Here is a 19,846-nt window from a genome sequence, read left to right on the forward strand (position 1 = left end):
AGTGCAAAAAAAAAAAAAAAGTCCTAGTCTCTCTCTTTTTCTTTTTTTCCCCTCTTCTTGGCAGCCGGGGGATCTTCAAGCCAATAGTTGTTGCTGGGGCATTTTTTTTTTAAAAAAAAAAGTCCTTCCCAGGCTTCTTTGGCTTTTCTGAGCTGGGGGAGGGGAGAGCTGATGGGGGGGGGTCCTAGGAAGAAGGGAAAGACCCACCGGAGAGGTTTGGCTGCTTTTCTGCTCAAGCAGCCGGCAAGGAAAAAGCCCCGGAAGGTTGGGTGTCTAGGTTTTTCAATCCCTTATTAAATAGGCAAAGGCTTGCCCGTTTAATAGTTTTCTCAAATTTTTTAACCTCCTGGATTTATTATCTTCAAATATCAACGAATAAATGGCATATTAAAAAAAAAGAAGTAAATCATAGGAGGAGCCCGTGTAGGAATGCAAGAGAAATAATATTCAAGAGGAGAAGATCAGGTGAATTTGATGTCCCCTAACAGAATATGGGGGAGAAAAGTTGGAGAGCGGCTTGTTTTATTTGCTCAAAATGCTTTTCAAAGGCTCCAAAGAAAGAAGCGGAAAAAAAAGAGATTTAGAGGCTTAGGACTTCTTTGCAGAAAGAAAATCTGATCACTATACGCCATCGCCCTTAGTTACACATCTACAGGAAGCAGACAGAAGGTGCAGATCTGGTGGTTTTGATTGACAGCTCCTCGCATTGTTGGGCAGCTTTAATAGAATTTATCCCCGGCCTCTCCAATATGCAAAAGAGGGGAGGGGGGTTGTCAAAAGAAGGCAGCATACCCTGACTTCTGCCAGATACAGATTGTGTGATCCCCCTCATATTTTCCAGTCCAGGCTCTCCCCGCCTTACTTTTTCTGCAGAGAAAAACCAAGACTATTTTTTTTAGAAAATAGTTTCTTTCCATCAGGAAGAGAATGTAAAATGAGAAAAAGATCTCACAAGTTTCAGGAAAAAACCCTTTGGAGAGGTCTGAGGGTTTAAGATTGGGAGGCTTTTGTTGAAATTCTCTCTCCAGCCCCCCCAGCCAAATCTATCCCACCTGGAGACCTATACCTAAGGCAGAATCTCTTTCTCCTTGAGGGTTCCCTGGTAAAAACTGTCTTTCACATTAACCCAGTTGGTCTCCGTCCGGGACAGGATCCTATTGACTCTATTTGTGTTATTTGCTAAAGTTATTGGCCATCATTTTAGGCTTCGGGGTTTTTTTCTTTTGCAGGGAGGGGATTAGATGCCGTGCAAAGCCAGCCCCCTCCCCTGCTTTAGTTTACTGCTGGATGCATTAAACCAGTGGGTCTCAACCTGTGGGTTCGCTTTTTACGCATACTGTCGCAAAATGTAGCAATGTAGTTTACTGTTGTTATATTAAGACTGTTACCCATGTCTTTGCTTCAAGACAAAATTTCATTTATTTGGAATTAGAAATAAATATTTCACAATATATAATTACATATTGTTTTTGTGATTAATCACTATGCTTTAATTATGTAACAATTTGTAACAATGAAAATACATCCCGCATATCAGATATTTACATTACGATTTATAACAGTAGCAAAATTACAGTTATGAAATAGCAACGAAAATAATTTTATGGTTGGGGGTCACCACAACATGAGGAACTGTATTAAAGGTTCGCAGCATTAGGAAGGTTGAGAACCACTGCTCTATCCAATCACATTTATATAGGTATTCAATCATCATGAGTTGAATCTAGATATAATCACAAAAGGCAAGACCTTGCCTGAAAGAATACTGGCAAAAGATTAGGCCCACCAGATTTGAGCTAAAAATCTGGAAGACCACTAGATAGGAACAATAGTTGAGTTTGTTACAGCATAGTGATTGCTTGGAATTTTGTAGTCTAACAGGATCCTTATAAAATGAAGGTATGCATACCGGTTTTAGAGGAAGCCTTCTCTTTCTATTTAGATAAGAGCCTATACAGTTCAACCATTTCTTGACCGTAGTCATACAATTTTGGATTTCTAGAGATGTTACTATAGGGAGGAAAAATAAGGAATTCTGCTTCTTCTGGCTAATCCATATGCACCAAAATTTAGGTTGAATGTCATGAAGAAACAAAGTATTATTTTTTGGAAGAGAATCATTACATTTGGAGATAAAACTTAATTAACTAAAATATATTATCTATAATTGATTTATAATTATCTGTAACTTAGATCATTGCTGTCCATAAGTTATTAAGCCACTTATTTTTTAATGAGTCACAAATAATCATATATGGTTCACAATGGTTCTTCAATTGAAAGAACCCTGCAATGTATCAAATTCTTGTCAAATAAGTTACTATAGGAAGTGCAGATATACTAATCAATATTTTCTTACAGAAATAAACTGGAACAAACCAAGAGACAATTTCTAACATTTATAAATATTCCAATAGAGATTTGCTCATTGGATATAAAAATTAGAAAAATTCTTTCAGCTTACAAAATGTTTTATTATCTCAAGAGATTAGTGCAATATTATCAATGATCTGGAATGTAGATTGTATCTGGAACATATTTTGGTTAATTTTATAACCAAATGATATGAAATTGTTTGGAGTATGGAAATGTAGTCATTGTTGGTATACTCCATCCTGATATATCACCTGATATTAGAAAGCATTATCTCAATTCAGATAGAGCGTTACTGTAATAATTTATGTTCTGGAAAGGCTATGAAGAGATTGGAAACATCCATATCCTATTAACTTATTGGTTATTTAATCTTTATTTTAGTCCCTTAAAACTATAATTTATTTAAATAGACCTAGCTTAAAAAGTATCTTTCAATCCTCAGTACCACATTAACTTAAAATTGTAGTTTGACACAGTTTCAATATAACAAATTACAGTTAGTTTAAGTCAGAGGATTGCTTTTTTTGAGTTTATGTTTATGTTTAACCCAGAAGAAAGGGAAAGAGAAATACCGGATATGCGATAATCAAGCAGGCTGATTTCCATAAGATTAAACTATCTTATCTACACATTCAAGTGCATTTACTAGTAAAACAGAATAGTTTCATTTAAATTGAATCTCTGCATTATTTTTAATTTTTATTTCACTTTTTCATCCAATCTGGATAACAAAGAAAGTTAACACAAAAGATAAGAAAAAGATAAAGGAACAGAATTAAAACTCAATAAATTTTAACACTATTGTTAATTTCACATGGAATTAGACATAACAGATTTTGTTCTGAATCTGGTCCATTTGTTAATATTTATTTATTTGGCAAATAGTAAGATTTAGAACAAAGTAATATGACAATTAACTCTTAAACTATTAAATAATCAAGAATGGCAGCAAGGACTGTGATGTGGAGGCTATTGTACATGTTGGCACTAACGATCTGTCCCAAAAAGATGTACTCTCTGTGCAGAACGATTTCCAGAGCTTGGGGAAGGAACTTAGCAGAATAGGCTGTAGGCTTAGTTTCTCAGAGGTTTTACCAGTGTATAAGGAGCAAAACGGAAAAGGCCAGCACATAGCACAATTCAATATGTGGCTAAAGGAGTGGTATAAAGGGGAAGGCTTTGGATATATTAGTCACGATGTCAGTAGCTGGTCCAATCAAAAGATGTACAAAAGAGATGGTTTGCATCCATCAAAAAAAGGGACTGAGTTACTCGGCTATAAATTCACAGATTTTCTGGAGGGAAATTTAAACTAAACAGCGGGGACAGGGAGTTAATTGATATGGAACAACCCTGTCCCTGGCAATTTAAAAATTATAGGGCTATCAGTGCATGTAGCATAGATGTGTGTGTGGACAAGAATACCAACCTTGCTATCAAGCAAAATGAAGCCTCTAATAGCGAGTGCCACATAAAGTGCACTAACCAAATAGGTGGTAAGACAATAGGGGAACTCAGTCACCACACAGGTTATGTAGAAAGGAAACACAGGGCCACTCACAAAGGACTCAAATGTCTATACACCAATGCACAGAGTATGAACAGCAAACAGGGTGAATTAGAAATTCAGGTTAATGAGGGCAGATACGATATTGTTGCCATTACAGAAACATGGTGGGATGAAACCCACACATGGAACACACAGCTAGAAGGATTTAAATTATTTAAAAGAAACAGATCAAATAAAAGAGGAGGTGGAGTTGCTCTCTATATAAGAAATAACTACATCTCCACAGAAATAGAGCACAACAATGATAAAAACTGTCTTGAATGCATTGGGTCAATATAAAAGGGGGGGGGGAATGACATTGCCATAGGTGTATACTACAGACCACCCAACCAAACACAGGAAATATATGAACTTTTTGCTAGTCAGCTAACTAAGGTATGTAGGAAGCACATCACAATAGTAATGGGGGACTTTAACTACCCTGACATCAACTGCAAGACAAACTCCGCACCAAGTGGAAGATCAAATAGGTTCCTGGCAAACCTAGCAGACAACTTTGTCTCCCAAAAAGTAGAGAAGAGAACTAGGGGATTAGCCATTTTGGATCTAATTCTCACTAACAGAGATGAAATGATAGAAGGTGTTGAAGCCATAGGAACCCTGGGAGGAAGTGATCATGCAATATTAGAATTCAACATTATAGAAGCACAAGCAATAGAACACAGTCAAACTAGAGTCTTGGACTTCAAGAGAGCTAATTTCAATAAACTTAGAGAGGGCTTGGGAAGGATTCCATGGATGAGAATCCTCAAGGGGAAAACAACTCAAGAAGCTTGGGAAATTTTGAAAAATGAGATAATAAAAGCACAGTCTAGCACAATACCAACAAAGAGGAAAAACAACAGCTCCCAAAAGAAACCAGCATGGCTGCAAAAAGAACTCTCTGACAAACTGAAAGATAAAAAGGACAAGTATAGAAAGTGGAAAGAGGGGAACATAACTAAGTCAGAATATCAGCAAATAGCCCGAGCCTGCAAAGATGAAGTGAAGAAAGCCAAGGCTCAAAATGAACTAAGGCTTGCGACCAAAGTCAAAAATAACAAAAAAAGCTTCTTTCAACATGTAAAAAACAAGAAAAAAGTGAAGGAAATGATTGGTCCATTAGTGGGTGGAAGTGGCAAGAAGGTGACAAGCAACAGGAAGAAAGCAGAACTATTTAACTCATTTTTTGCATCTGTCTTTACACAAAGGGAAAAAACAGACCAACCTATCAAAAATAGTGCCATAAAAAACAAAACAGAAACACAAGTTAAGATAGGCAAGAAAATGGTAAGTGAGCACCTGTCCAGCCTAGATGAGTTCAAATCGCCAGGACCAGATGGATTACACCCCAGAGTTCTCAAGGAACTGGCAGATGTGATATCGGAGCCACTGAACTATATTTTTCAAAGATCCTGGAACACAGGGGAACTACCAGAGGACTGGAAAAGAGCTGATGTAGTTCCCATCCTCAAAAAAGGAAAAAAAATGGATCCAGGAAATTACAGACCTATCAGCCTGACCTCAATACCTGGGAAGATCCTGGAAAAGATAATCAAACAACGAATCAACAACACCTAGAGGCAAACAAAGTCATTACTAAAAGCCAACATGGGTTTGTCAAAAATAGATCATGCCAGACAAATCTTATTGCATTCTTTGACCAAGTGACAAAATTAGTGGATCAGAGGAATGCTGTGGACATAATTTACTTGGACTTCAGTAAGGCATTTGATAAAGTAGATCACAACCTACTACTTGACAAGATAGAAAAATGTGGGGTAGACAGAATCACCACCAGATGGATCCGTAGCTGGCTGACCGGCCGTACTCAGCGAGTGGTCCTCAATGGAACTGCATCTATATGGAGGGAAGTGGTAGTGGGGTGCCCCAGGGCTCTGTTCTGGGCCCAGTACTCTTCAACATCTTCATCAACGATTTGGATGAAGGGATAGATGGAGAACTCACAAATTTGCAGACGACACCAAGCTGGCAGGAATAGCCAACACTCCAGAAGACAGGCTTAAGATACAGAAGGATCTGGACAGACTTGAACACTGGGCACTAACTAACAAAATGAAATTCAATGGTGAAAAAAGCAAGGTTCTACATTTAGGCAAGAAAAACCAAATGCACAAGTACAGCATAGGTGGCACCATGCTCAATAGTAGTAACTGTGAGAGGGATCTTGGAGTCCTAGTAGACAATCACTTAAATATGAGCCAGCAGTGTGCTGCAGCTGCCAAAAAGGCCAACACAGTGCTAGGCTGCATTAACAGAGGGATAGAATCAAGATCACGTGAAGTATTAATACCACTCTTCAATGCCTTGGTAAGGCCACACTTGGAATACTGCATCCAGTTTTGGTCACCACGATGTAAAAAAGATGTTGAGACTCTAGAAAGAGTACAGAGAAGAGCAACAAAGATGATTAGGGGACTGGAGGCTAAAACATATAAGGAACGGTTGCTAGAATTGGGTATGTCTAGTTTAACGAAGAGAAGGACAAGGGGGGACATGATAGCAGTATTCCAATATCTCAGGGGCTGCCATAAAGAAGAGGGAATTAAGCTATTTTCCAAAGCACCTGAAGGCAGGACAAGAAGCAACGGGTGGAAACTAATCAAGGAGAAAAGCAACCTAGAACTAAGGAGAAACTTCCTGACAGTGAGAACAATTAATCAGTGGAACAGCCTGCCTCCAGAAGCAGTAAATGCTCCAACACTGGAAGTTTTTAAGAAGAGACTGGACAGCCATTTGTCCGAAATGGTGTAGGGTTTCCTGCCTGAGCAGGGGTTGGACTAGATGACCTCCAAGGTCCCTTCCAACTTTATTATTATTATACTCAGTAATTCTCATACATTATTAGCAAGGACAAGAAAATTTTCATCCAAGAATACAAGTTATGAATGAAAATCATTCTAAATAATGTATTTATTGTTATTTATTTAGTATTTGATACTATCACAAGATTCTGTATCATTTTACTTATTAAAATATTCATCTGAAAATTAAATTTATAGTTATAAAAATAAGGAATTAAATTAAAAGTTCCCTTTTAATTTAATGAAATTATAAAATCCCCTTTCAGTGTTCTTGCTGTAAAATTAAAACTTCAATAAAACACATTTTCCATTTACTCAGATACATTACAACATCTCCGTTTAAAATAATATAAAACACCTTTTTAAACGTATCTCATTTTTAATTCAAAAACCATCACAATTCCATTCAACAGGAGGAAGGCATAGCAGCAACTACAGCTACCTTCAGATTCAGCAGAGGCTGCCATGGTGATTTAATAAGTCAAAGAACTTAAGTACCAAGACACTTTGGAAGAAGGCATATTAAGAGTATGTGAATGAGGGCAAGGTTCTTTTTCTTTCTACTTGTAAATCTGATATTTCATCTGCCATAAATTGTCAAAGTGCTGACTGAATAGTATAAACTAATAACTGAATTAAGGTTTGTATGAAAATGATAACAACTCTATGAGACAGAATAATTATAGGTCCAGAAAAACATAAACATGTCTGGCTTCCAAATAATTAAACCAGAAGTATTTCATGAGCGCTTCTGGAGGTATTTCCAATTTTATTTTATGGACTCTTGTTTCTGTCAAATAAAAATAAAGAACAACAAAAGCACAATGAAACCTCTCCCCCACAAATGTTTAATATGTGAATAACGAATGGCAGAGTATGAAACTAGACTTACTATATATCTGAACTGCAGAAATCATTTTCTGAGTTTCCATGAACAGAAGGAAATTAATTTTCTTTCATGAAGCTTCTTTCCTGCTACCTAAAAGTAGTTGTATGTACAGAGATTTCAGTGTGTCTGCTTTATGTCACCTTTAATATTTAGGAGACCAGCATCTGAAGTATCTTGTAATCAGTTTGTAAGCTGTCTGGGATCTGCAACTTTCTGCCAGCTTTCCAAATGCACAAGTACAGCATAGGTGGCACCATGCTCAATAGTAGTAACTGTGAGAGGGACCTCGGAGTCCTAGTGGACAATCATTTAAATATGAGCCAGCATATGCTGCAGCTGCAAAAAAGCCAACACAGTGCTAGGCTGCATTAACAGAGGGACAGAATCATGATCATGTGAAAGTTTCCTGCCTGAGCAGGGGGTTGGACTAGATGACCTCCAAGGTCCCTTCCAACTTTACTACTATTACTATTACTTCATAATTCCCTACCAGCTGAATGTACTTTGACCACCTGCAGGGCTGTGCTGGATTTTTTTTTTGCACATTTTTTTGGGGGGCTGCATATCTAACTTTTGGCACGTTTACACAAATACCTCAATCACCTTGGTTGACTTCCTCACAAATACTCTATGTACTCAGCCATATCATTCTTTCCCATAGTGGTATTAGCAAAGGAATAAATATTTTTACCTTCATTATGTCCATGGGCCATCATAATCATATCAGGCTTGACTGGAATAGGAATATTTGCTTCTTGAGGTATGCTTTTGAATATCTCTGGCTTAATGTTCTGTGTACAGGTCATGGATGAAACTGCATATTTGGCTTCCATGTAATACATAATGTAGAAATTGCACATTTCATCCCTGGCTGTGCCCCTTCATCACAATATGATACAGAGAAAAGACAAAATATAAATTTTAGCTAGAGAAGTAACGTACTTGTAAAGTTTAATATAAAATGTAGAAGAGGGAAGGACATCTCCTTCCAATTACTAAGTTAGACAGCACTGTTCTTTAAAAATATTTCACATTAAACATGCATGGAGCTCTTGAAATAAAAGCTATTGTCTCAACTGTTTGCTTAGCATTTATTAAGAACATTGTTTTACATAGTTTTATGAAGTAGATTAGACCTTAGTAGAAATTCCTAGCACTTTCAGCCTTCAAAACAAACTTTTTTCCACTGCCAGCTTCTTAGTTATCTCTCAATCCTATTAAGTCCGTGTCTGCTTAATTGTGGCTTTGATACAACTCATTTTTGTTTTATTTTTGTAAATATATTTCACAAGCTTCCATCAAAATGCCTCCAGCAGTGCAGATTTCAATCAAGATCACTTATATGGAATGCAACAGTATAAACTATTTATTCTTTCCTTCAGAATTCTCCCCCACCCATCCCAATGATATATTCCATTTACAAAATCATTAATAATTTACTCTTTTAATTTAGGGCTTTTCTATTTAATGCATGCCAGATTCATTGTATTGCCTCTCCCTTGTTCTGCAAGGCCACAAAGTATAGATCCAAGTAAAAAAAAATAGTTTCATTATGTTATTATGGGACACTAATTGTCGCATCTTTTATTTAGATTAAGTGATGCTATAATAGTGATGTTGCAATTTTCCCTCAAGCTTAAATTGCAAGCTTTTTTCCTTTTCTTTTAAAGAATTAATGCAAAAGAAAATTAATGAATACAGTACCAGTGTTTTCAACATGACAAATCCATTTATTTATTCATTACAAGTATTTCTATGCCATCCAGCTCAAAACATACTGCTAACAGTTTACACAAAATATTAAATATAAAAGCTAAATGAAAATTCAAGACAAATAGAAATCAGTGCCCACCCAAGTAATAGTCAACCACTAATCCACAAATGACAGCTTCAACAAACTTGTCTGCACTAGATATAGCTTGCAGAAAGCTAGTAGAGAGGATGCCAAGTGCACCTCTGGGAACAAGGGATTCTGTAATATGGGGACAGACAAAAAGATTACATAGGATCTACGTTGTTTGCTATTTATACAGAGACATACATGAGCATTATTCCTCTGCCTGTCCAGACATAGCAAATTCCATCTAGAAAAGACAGTCCTTAAGGAACACCAAGCCATACACGGCTATATTAGTCAAATCCATAATCTTAAATAGGAACTTGAGATAATCCATACAGCAGCCGGATAATAGATATAATATTTACATAGCAGCACTCACTCACTAATCACCTTAGTTGCCTTATTTTGTACTAACTGTAGCTTCCAAAATAGTCTCATGTGAGTAAGTAATTACTAGACTACCTTGGTCCAAACTGAGCAAAAATTAGTATATAAATCTCAGCTGGAAAAAGACCATCCAGAGTTGTTGCTCTTGCAACAACTTTATGGAGAACATAAGAATATGAGAACAGCCTGATTGGAGTATGCTTAAGCTATCTATCTAGCATTCTGTTTCAAACAGTGCACCCCAGATGCATCTAGAAGTCCACAAATAGGAAATCCAGGCAGCTGTTTTTCCCATTGTTGCTCCTAGGTATCTAATATGTGAAGCCAAATTGCATCTGTATTTGGAGCCAGCACTCAGTAATCAGGGCTAGTAGAAAATTCTCTAATCTCCTTTTCTGCCAATACCACTAAGTTGATTAGATGCCACTGAAGAAACTTTTCTTATCAATTTTAATTTTTCTATTAGTCATTAGGTAATTTCTAATTCTTGTCCCAATATTGTCAGTGATGGAAAAACATGTTCTTTGCTCAATTTACCATCCATAATTCTATAAATCTGAAACATTTCTAAGCATTTTTTGCCAATGTAAACAGCCCAAATCATTGCTTCCTACACTTACATGGAAAGTATTCATGCCTTCTGAACAACTGACTTTTCTGTTGTCCTCTTGTATATATTTTTCAGCCCCATGGTATCTTTTCTTGAGACATGATAACAAGAACTGTACTCAGATACTAGATGTGGCGTGACATTTCATAGGGATGTTAAAATATTAGCCGACTTATTATCTATTTCCTACTGACCTTTATCAAGGAAGTTGTCTTCTTTACAAATTCTGCACATTGTATAAATGATTTCATTTACTCCAATATTTTTTTCTTGGTTAACCACTAGCAATTCAATCATTATTTGATTACAGGAATATGAATTCCTAGCCGTAATGGGGCTCACTTTGTACTTCCTGATATTGAATTGTACTTGCTTTTAACGTCCTAGTCAACAAGTCTAGAGAGAAGCAATTCATAGTCTATTTGTTTCTTCACTCCTTAAATAATTTTTATCTCCTCAGAATCAAAAACCGAGAGTTGTAAACTGTATAAATTGAATTAATTAATCAAAGAAACAAAATTTTGCCACCTCACAGGGTAGACTAGATTGATTTCTATATCAACATATTAAATAGCACTAGGCCTGAAACAGATGTATTGATGATTAACTTCTTATCTCTTTCCACTGTGAAAACTGCCAATTTATTCTTATTTTTTATTTTCTTTTGTTCAATCTGTTACTGATTGCTCAGCTGCCCCAAGTCTTTGATGAGGAAATTTATGAAAAGCTTCTGGAAAGTCTAAATATACAATGTCAGCGACCTTATCCAGAACTAATAATTGTGAAACTAGAATGTTTGTGAACAAACATTAATTCTATCTTACTGGGATTGAGTTGAAGCTTGTTTCTACCTCTTTAGTACCACATTAAGTTCCAGATATTAGGCTTAGATACCCATAGCACCTCTGTCCCAGCGTCACCCTGGGTATAATTGTATGCTACTTCACTCTGGAGTGATGAAGTAGTATACAATGATATCTTGCACAAACTAGTGATGATCTTTCCCAGCAGATGTATATAGTGGTTGAAAAGCAATGGGGACAAAGCTGAATGTTTACCCATTAGTATAACTGTTCCTTATCTATCACTGCTGATTAGAGGTGTCTACTAGGGCAGGTAACTTTGAAGAAGGAAGATAAGAAGAAAATGGATTCTTTTGAACTTTGATATTGGAAAATATTTCTGAGAATACTATAGACAGTCAAGAAAACAAACCAATGAATCACCAGATGACTCAACCCAGAGCTCTCACTTAAAGGTTTAATGACATACTCAAATTATGCTACACTGATGTAGTATACAAAGATGTAGCTTCTTAAAGAAGGTTCTAATACTGGAAAAGATGAAAGGAGAAAGAACAAGATGACCAGCAGCTTCCTAGCTGAACTCAGTTACCAATGGTGGCACTGTTGGAAGATCTGAAAGACCAGATTAGGGACAAAATCTATCTTTGTGGTTGCTAGGAGCCAACGTTAACTTGATGCCACTAATCAATTAATACAAACTAAGGTAGAGTGTAACCACTACAAAAGATATCTCCAACCTTCAATCCCCATAGGCCAGGGGTAGGCAACCCAAAACACTCAAAGAGCCACTTGGACCCGTTTCCCACCAAAAACAAAACACCGGGAGCCGCAAAACCCTTTTGATATCTAAAATGAAGATAACACTGCATATATCCTTTTTTACCTTTATTATAGGTGTGTGTGTGTGTGCGCGCGCGTGTGTGTATGTGTGTGTGTGTGTGTGTGTGTGTGTACACACACACACACACACACTAAAAATAAAAGTAAAAATATGACTCTTGGGAATATCCATACTATTAAAACAATGATCACCAAGAGAATGCTTTAAGAGAATAAAATTACATACACACACAGGTTAAAAAAAGGATATATGCAGTGTTATCTTCATTTTAGATGTCAAAAGGGTCTCTCTCTCTCCCTCCCTCCCTCTCTATCTGCCCTTGGTCTGCCACTCCTCTTCCCCCACTCTCTCTCTCTCTCTCTCTCTCCCCCTCCCTCTCTCTTTCTCCCCCCTCTCCTATCTGCTGCTCACCTGGCAAGCTTCAAGCTATTGTCCAACAAGCTCAGGGGTAAGCAACCTCGTCTCTTTTATGACTCATGGACTTCAACTCCCAGAATTCCTGAGTCAGCCTAGCTGGGCTAGCTAGCTCTCTCCTGCCCTTCCTGCTTCCTGCTTCCTGCAGAGACGCAGCAAAGGGAGGAGCTCCGCCCAGTAAGCTTTTCAGCTCCTTGGAGAACACTGTGAGTGCACTCTCTTTTATACACACACACACACAGACACACACACAGAGAGAGAGAGAGAGAGAGAGAGGGAGGGAGGGAGAGAGAGAGAGAGAGAGAGAGAGAGAGAGAGAGAGAGAGAGAGAGATAGGGAAGCGCAATTGCCTCTCTCTGTCTCTGTCTCTCTCTGCAAAGGCAGAGGAGGCTGGGAGCCACAGGGGAAGGCTCAAAGAGCCACATGCGGCTCCGGAGCCGCAGGTTGCCGACCTGTGCCATAGGCGATCCAGTACCACAGTTGAAATATTGAAATCCACAAAGAGGTCTAAAATGATTGATAGATCCTGAAAATATTATCCACTAGAACAGCTAGTACTATTTCTATTCTGTGCCCAGGCCTGAATTCAAACTGAAAAAGATCCTATAATTTGTTTCACCAGGAACCCTGCTTCTTAAACAAGAATTAATAGAATATTTAAACATCTTTCTTCAGAAATAAAAAAAAAATATTCCTGCATACAGAACATCTAACATTTGCTTCAAGAGGTTTATACTGATAATACATTCATTTTGAAATCATTTTGTTAAGAAGGCTAAATGGAAAGAAAAGATGTGTGAAACACAGAAAGATATAGAAATTAATTGATCTCTCCCATCAATTAATTTTCACAATCAAATCAGTCAGCCTACACTTATAAAATGATGTGGGGGTGGACTCTTTGCAGCTTCCAAAGACATCGGTGCTTACTCTTATCCTGTGGCATCATGCAGCATTCATTTATTTACCACAGCAACAATAATGACATCTGTCAGGAAGCAAATGAGACCTTCCCAAAAGAGAACTGGTATTCAGTCTTTTTAAAATATGAAACCATTCCAGAAAGCTGCTTTGCCTCAGCAAGATTAGTGTTAGCCTCCTCCTTTTAAAATTCATTTCCTCTCCTTCCAGTTGATTTAGATAGCTGTCAGAAAACTGCCACCTCTTTAAAACATAAATAAAACACTGAAGTGTAATTGAGAAATAAAACTAACTTTCCTACATGTATTAACAATATCCAAACATTGTCAATATTTTTAACATAGCACATTTGTTTTCCTTGGAAGATAAAGAAGTAGGTTATTTGTTATAACTTTAGTTATTAATGAGAAACAAGATATCAGTGGCAGACAAAACTGGTTTCCTTTTTTATTTGTTAAAAAATAATGAGCAATTAGACACTTGTTTGCTCTACAAATATGAATGGGGAATCTTCTTCAACCAAAGGGTTATTTTTTTAAAGTAACTTTTCAGAAACCGTGTGTTAATTATTGAGAACAGATGGCAAAAGAAGAGCTGGACATGACAAGCCCTGCCATTCAAATACGGTTTCTCCCAAATTTTTCTAAGAATTACTGATGGATGCAGAACAGTTGGAAAATATTGAGTCTGATTGAATTATTGTTTAGGTAACTGTTTCAGCTTCTTAGGTATCATTGTAGAAGGCTTTTTACCTCCTCTATCTGTCAATGTGTCCCATTTTATTTCACACTAGTGCTGTATTTATCTATCATCCACAGCAGTTTGTTTGCTTTTTTTCTACCCAACTTAAACAAAGACACTGGGCAGTGTACCAAAGTCAACTACAAATACAAATCCCAAAGAAACAAACACAATACATTAAAAGTCAACTCATGCCACAAAATCATTACTAAACATCCAACAACTACTCATCAAGACCAAAGACCTGAAGAAAGAGCCAGAATTTGACTACCCTTCTAAAGACATGCAAGGTCAGGACCAACTATATATTTGGAAGCAAATTGCAGGGGCTACAAACTTGCCTCCAAGGTCCCATAAAGTGGCATTTTATCATTGAAAAGACTTGGGTATGTTGTCCTTACTAAAGTATATGGGTTGGATAGATACCGAGAGTGCGGGAGAAGTCCTGCAAATAACTCCTTTTTATATCTATTTATTTAAAAGATTTGTTTGACCATCCATCTTATATATAATAACTCTGGGAAACTCAGAGCCTGACAATAAAATGTAATAACAAACAAAAAATATCATCAACAAAAATGTATCTCACGGTGTGTGGTAGAATCTGGTATAGAGTCGCTAGTGGAAAGAAGTCTTTCAGGAGGAACTAACAGCAAATCAATCCAGAATCTTTGCTATGTAAGAAGAGGTACAGAATGGACCCTCCTTAAGTGTTCACAGGGTATATTTGATAGTTATGTAGATTGTGTTTTACTCCTGCAGATTCCTTCTATAGCTGAATGACAATAAAGAAACTACTCTGAGTAAAATATCATGTTGTTGTGCCTGACACAGTACCCACAGGACACCACTTCTCCATGCATCCACTGGATTCCACTTCCATCTTAGCTCAATGCTTGGAAGACCAGGTCTTTATAGTTTTATGGATAGCCAAGATGACTTGGGATCTCAGGGAGGAAGCTGATCTGAAGGGCAGGGTCAGTTATGGAGAAGGTACATTTCACCAGACAGCATTTAAGGGAATAGAGTGCCTACCTACCCTATCTGACTGTCATTTCATTTCATTTTGCATCTCCCCCCAGCAGAGAGCATATAAAATCTAGTATTAAGTTTAAACAAAAACATGCCCAAACAAAACAGCTCACACTAAAAACAGCCATTAAAAGACATCCCAACAGGACCCTCTTAAAAGACTTTATAGGTGATAACCAGCACCTTGAATTGCTTCTAGAAATTTACTGTGAGGTATCGAAGATTGATAAGAGGTCATGGCAGGCTAAGATGGATGAGTACTCACATCCAGAGTCCATAACTAGTCAAAAATAAGCACAACCAAAGTTGTCTCAGTTCTAATTTGCTTGAAGACCATAGTGGAATGGACATTGTGTGAAGGGTGGGTTCATGTGATTTTTCACTTAACCATCTTGTTTATCAATGGTGTTGCCAGTCTCAATTGCGGTCTATATAGAACCGGATTCTAAACATACTTTATATTTTGAGTAAAAAAAGCACTTATATGGGTTTAATAAGATACTCAAGCAAGAACTTTCTGCTTTGCTCTGCTCTGCCCTACCCTACAAGCTTTATAGTTGGTGAATTTGGAGATGAAGGTGATCATTTTTGTGCCATATTGTATTAATTCTATGAATAAGGTACAGGTACTGTATTTTAGAAACAGCATCTTCATCATGCCACATGAACAAATTAATTCTTTATTCCTTGAAAATGAACTAATTTTCCATAATCACTATGAATGGTAGCATATAATGCCTTTAAGAATGATTATTTATACATCTAAATTTCATTGGGATATGTAACATGATATACACCAATTGATCCTAGCTGATTCTACTAAGTTGCAGAATAGATGTCATTGTAAGGGCTTCACACATATACTGTGTGTACTAAATCAAATCTGTCAGGCTTCAGAGGGCTCAGCAGCAAATGCTGACTCTGCAGACCTACAACCCCTTATTCATTGCTTGGCTAATCTTGGCAGACGATTCTTAGACACCTCAGCTAGATGAGAGTCTTTATTGGAAAAAGACTAAATCCTGTAACACAACAGTTGACTGTCATAGTACAATAAGGAATTCTGACCATATTATGTCAACTCTCCAGGATTTAAACACTTGGGCTTTCTTGTCTTGCTTTTCTTAGCCAACTGAAATTTGGCCAGTCTCTTGATAGCTTTGATACAAATGGAATACATTTTCACAATACTACTCACTAATCTCAAAAGTGACGATTCCAGATTTGTCAGTTACATTATTAGTCACAACAATGATCTGATTAATGGGAAGGTGGAAAAAAAAATATTTGGTGAGTCTTCACGTGTAGCATCAATACCCTTATCTGTTTTCACTGGCAAAACAGGAAACATTAACAGCTAAGATATTCTGCATGGAATAACCATATTTGATTCTCTGACTTTTATATAAACACTAACTTAATACAAATACTAACACAAACACACCCTATATAAGTTTCTGAGGATCTGCCTTCACCAGTAAAGACGCATCTTGCAGCCAGAATATCACCATACTTGACTTCTACAGGATTTTCCACAGGATAAAATGCCTGAGAAATGAAATAATAGGAATAATAATGTCAAGCTGTTAGAAAATTGTCTTTCCTCTATTATCTTTATTAATCATTAGAAATGTATAAAATGTATCATCGGAATGTGTTTTGTATTTCGTATTTTGGGCTGCTTTGGTATACAATTTAAACATTTTCTTTTTTATGGATGAAAATAATTTAATATTTTATATCATGAAATAAACTTAATTCTCTTTCTTTATTAATGAAAATTTATTATTTGAAGCTTGCCTAAAGATGGAAATTCTGCTTTTCTGCCACTTTCATAAGATCCTGTAAAAGGAATCATGTTGGGTACTGTAGTAGCACTGATGTTGGTTGAAGTTTGTAAACCTGACTTATTGGCAAGTCAGAGACTCACTGGGTATGTTCTTTACTGTATCAAATGATCTATAACGCACAGCATGCAAATACTTTAAAACACACAAATTTTTCCTTTGAGACAGAAAACAGAAAAGAAACTACTCTTTAAAAAACAGGAGAGAAAAGAAATTATGCCTCCTGGTTATTTACCTTAAAAAAATACTTGATTAACAGGTTAGGGCATCCTCCATCTGTATTAGTTAATTATACAATATATATGGCATTAAATTATATAAACTGAAATGATTAGAATGTTACTGACAAAGTTTTATGTAATTCTGTGACAGTAAATGGAAGGGGTATTATGACCTGTTTTCAACAGTGTGGCTGAATGCTGTCCCCATTTCTTTTTGTTTGCCAAAAATAGACATAGTAAAAGAATCCGATGAAATAAATTTAATACCAAAATGTAATACATGGTTTATGGTTTATACTTAACTGTATAGTGATACATATAATTTAGTATCAACTACAATATTAAAGATATCTGACTGCATATTAGTCACTGTATTCCACCATTTTTTCACATGTATATTAAATATACATTAAGTGTCTGTGTGTGTTTGATGTGTATATGTATTAAACAAGCTCTCTATTTTTACCTGCATTAGAGTACTTCATAGAATTTTATATCCTATAATTGAAAATTTCTCTCACTGAACACAGTGGTGCTTATTTCTGAGTAAAGTGACAAAAAACAGTCTTTCTAGCTCAAAATTTGGCTATACAAATAACAGAAAAAATGGAAATACTGCAAATTCTCTTACATTACATATATATATTTCTTGGGTAGCTTACTCATATACCCTCTGCAAAAATGGAAGTAAGAGAAGCAGAATGAGAGATACAGACATTTGTAGTATGAAAAAAAAAACTCTAGTGTTTGGTCTTTATTTTTCTTCAGTGATGCTCATCCATTTTCCCTTATCTTGGAGCCTGATGTAAGATAAAAGGTCAGCTAAAACACTTGAGAAATTATTAATGGATATTAATGGCTGCCTGTGACAGTATTTTTGTCCATCATTTATATAAGGTTAAAATCAATTCAAACTATTATCTAATGTGCCATTTTAATTTTTTTAGGTTTAATTTGCAACTACTGATTTAGTGACATTAGTAATAATAAAGTATTTTTATTGGGTAATGTGCTTATATTTAATTTTGTCTTTAGGCAAAGTCCTTGGACCAAGAAATTGACTCTGGGATCAACAAGGCCAATGTCTGCATCTCCACAAAGCTGAGTCTTCAGAGCTGTGGTCACCCTTTCTCTCACATGTGGATGTGAGTTCTGGACACTGTACTTATGACACATGACAAATGCATCTTACATTCTGCTCTTGGCATCTGTTGGCATGATCATGTCTCTAACCTGGAGGTCTTGAATTGCATGGAGTTCACCAGCACTGATTCCCTGATTATCAGAGACCCAATGTGATGGTTGGTGGGACACATCACTGGAATGGACAACTATGGTATGTCTCACCAGTTGCTCTATGGTGGATTGGAGATTGAAGAGACCTTGAGGTCATCCATACAAGTGCTACAAAGATGCTATGAAGGAAACCCGGCACTACTGTGACAGGAACTAGAAGCTGCCGCTGCTGACACAATCTTCTGGCAAGCCTTATGCTATGAAGCCTGGAGTAGCTTCAAAGCCAGGCACCACCAAAAACTGCTTTCAGCTGGGACAGCAGAGCCACCTCAGTGTTCACAAATGAATTGTGCAGCAGCGTATCTTCTTTGAATCAAAAAACTACCTATTATAGTAACAAAACATATTTTCTTGCCACAACAACATTTCTGTGAGATGGAAAGGGCTGAGAAAAGAGGGCCGTTTCAAAGTCTTCTATTGACTTTTCAAAACTGAGTGTAGAACCTTATTTTCCCCATTCCTTTTCCAACATTTTAATCATTATATCATGATGATTCTCCTGTTTACTTTTATATTCTAACTATTCACCTATCCATTAAATTTTAAGAAAACAGAGTAATTATCCTTTCACAGTGAAGCACATTAACTCAAGATAGCTTTAAAATGTAAGTAAACATACCTGTGGCAGTTGAGGACTTTGGTGGCCAATCGGCGTCCATTGACCATCTCTAACTCGATACCCACTTACTACTTTTCCTGCAACAAAATTTATTTTTTTTGTAAATAAACACATTTTATGGATTTAAACCTTCTATGGATTTAAACCATTTCACTGTTTAGCAAAATAAATATGCAGAAATAACAAAAATACTTTACAAGTTCACCATTTAAACCATATGACAATGCTAAAGGTTTGGATCATTGATTTTTTTCTCTATGTTTTCCTCCTTAGAAATGCACAGATCATCCCCACACACTTATATTCATATTGCAGTGCGTAAGATTTTATAATATGATAACATTTAATAGATTAACTTATGAAAAGCTATTGTAATTAATTGGACAAATTTGTATTATTATACATCAATTATATAGTAGTTGTTTATACTTTTATGTTACAATTGTTTCTGAGTATGACAACCTGTCTTCAAAAAATTTGCATTATCAATATTTTGAATCACCTAATCACTGTAATAAAATTCTAAAAGAGTTAAATTGGCATTTGTACCATCTGTCTAAAACTTATACTGGCAGAATTGCATTCATGGAAAAATTCTGGAGCAGCCCAGTTAGGGTTAGTTTAAGTGTAAC

At 36.4% G+C, this 19,846-nt stretch overlaps 1 protein-coding gene across 6 annotated transcripts in view; it reads right to left on the bottom strand.

Annotated features, from left to right (window-relative positions):
* Positions 1-19,846, bottom strand: part of PAM (peptidylglycine alpha-amidating monooxygenase) — a 155,739-nt gene that overhangs the window by 40,337 nt on the left and 95,556 nt on the right. For all 6 annotated transcript variants that reach the window (XM_039338635.1, XM_039338633.1, XM_039338629.1 and 3 more), the window contains exons 11-13: positions 19,215-19,291; positions 16,676-16,779; positions 8,331-8,518 (exon numbers count right to left, since the gene is read on the bottom strand). In XM_039338635.1, coding sequence (XP_039194569.1) covers positions 8,331-8,518; positions 16,676-16,779; positions 19,215-19,291 — 369 coding nt within the window. The remainder of the gene's footprint in view (positions 1-8,330; positions 8,519-16,675; positions 16,780-19,214; positions 19,292-19,846) is intronic.

Source organism: Crotalus tigris, unplaced genomic scaffold, assembly GCF_016545835.1.
Source record: "Crotalus tigris isolate CLP2741 ecotype Arizona unplaced genomic scaffold, ASM1654583v1 scf7180000017710.2780689, whole genome shotgun sequence".
NCBI lineage: Eukaryota > Metazoa > Chordata > Lepidosauria > Squamata > Viperidae > Crotalus > Crotalus tigris.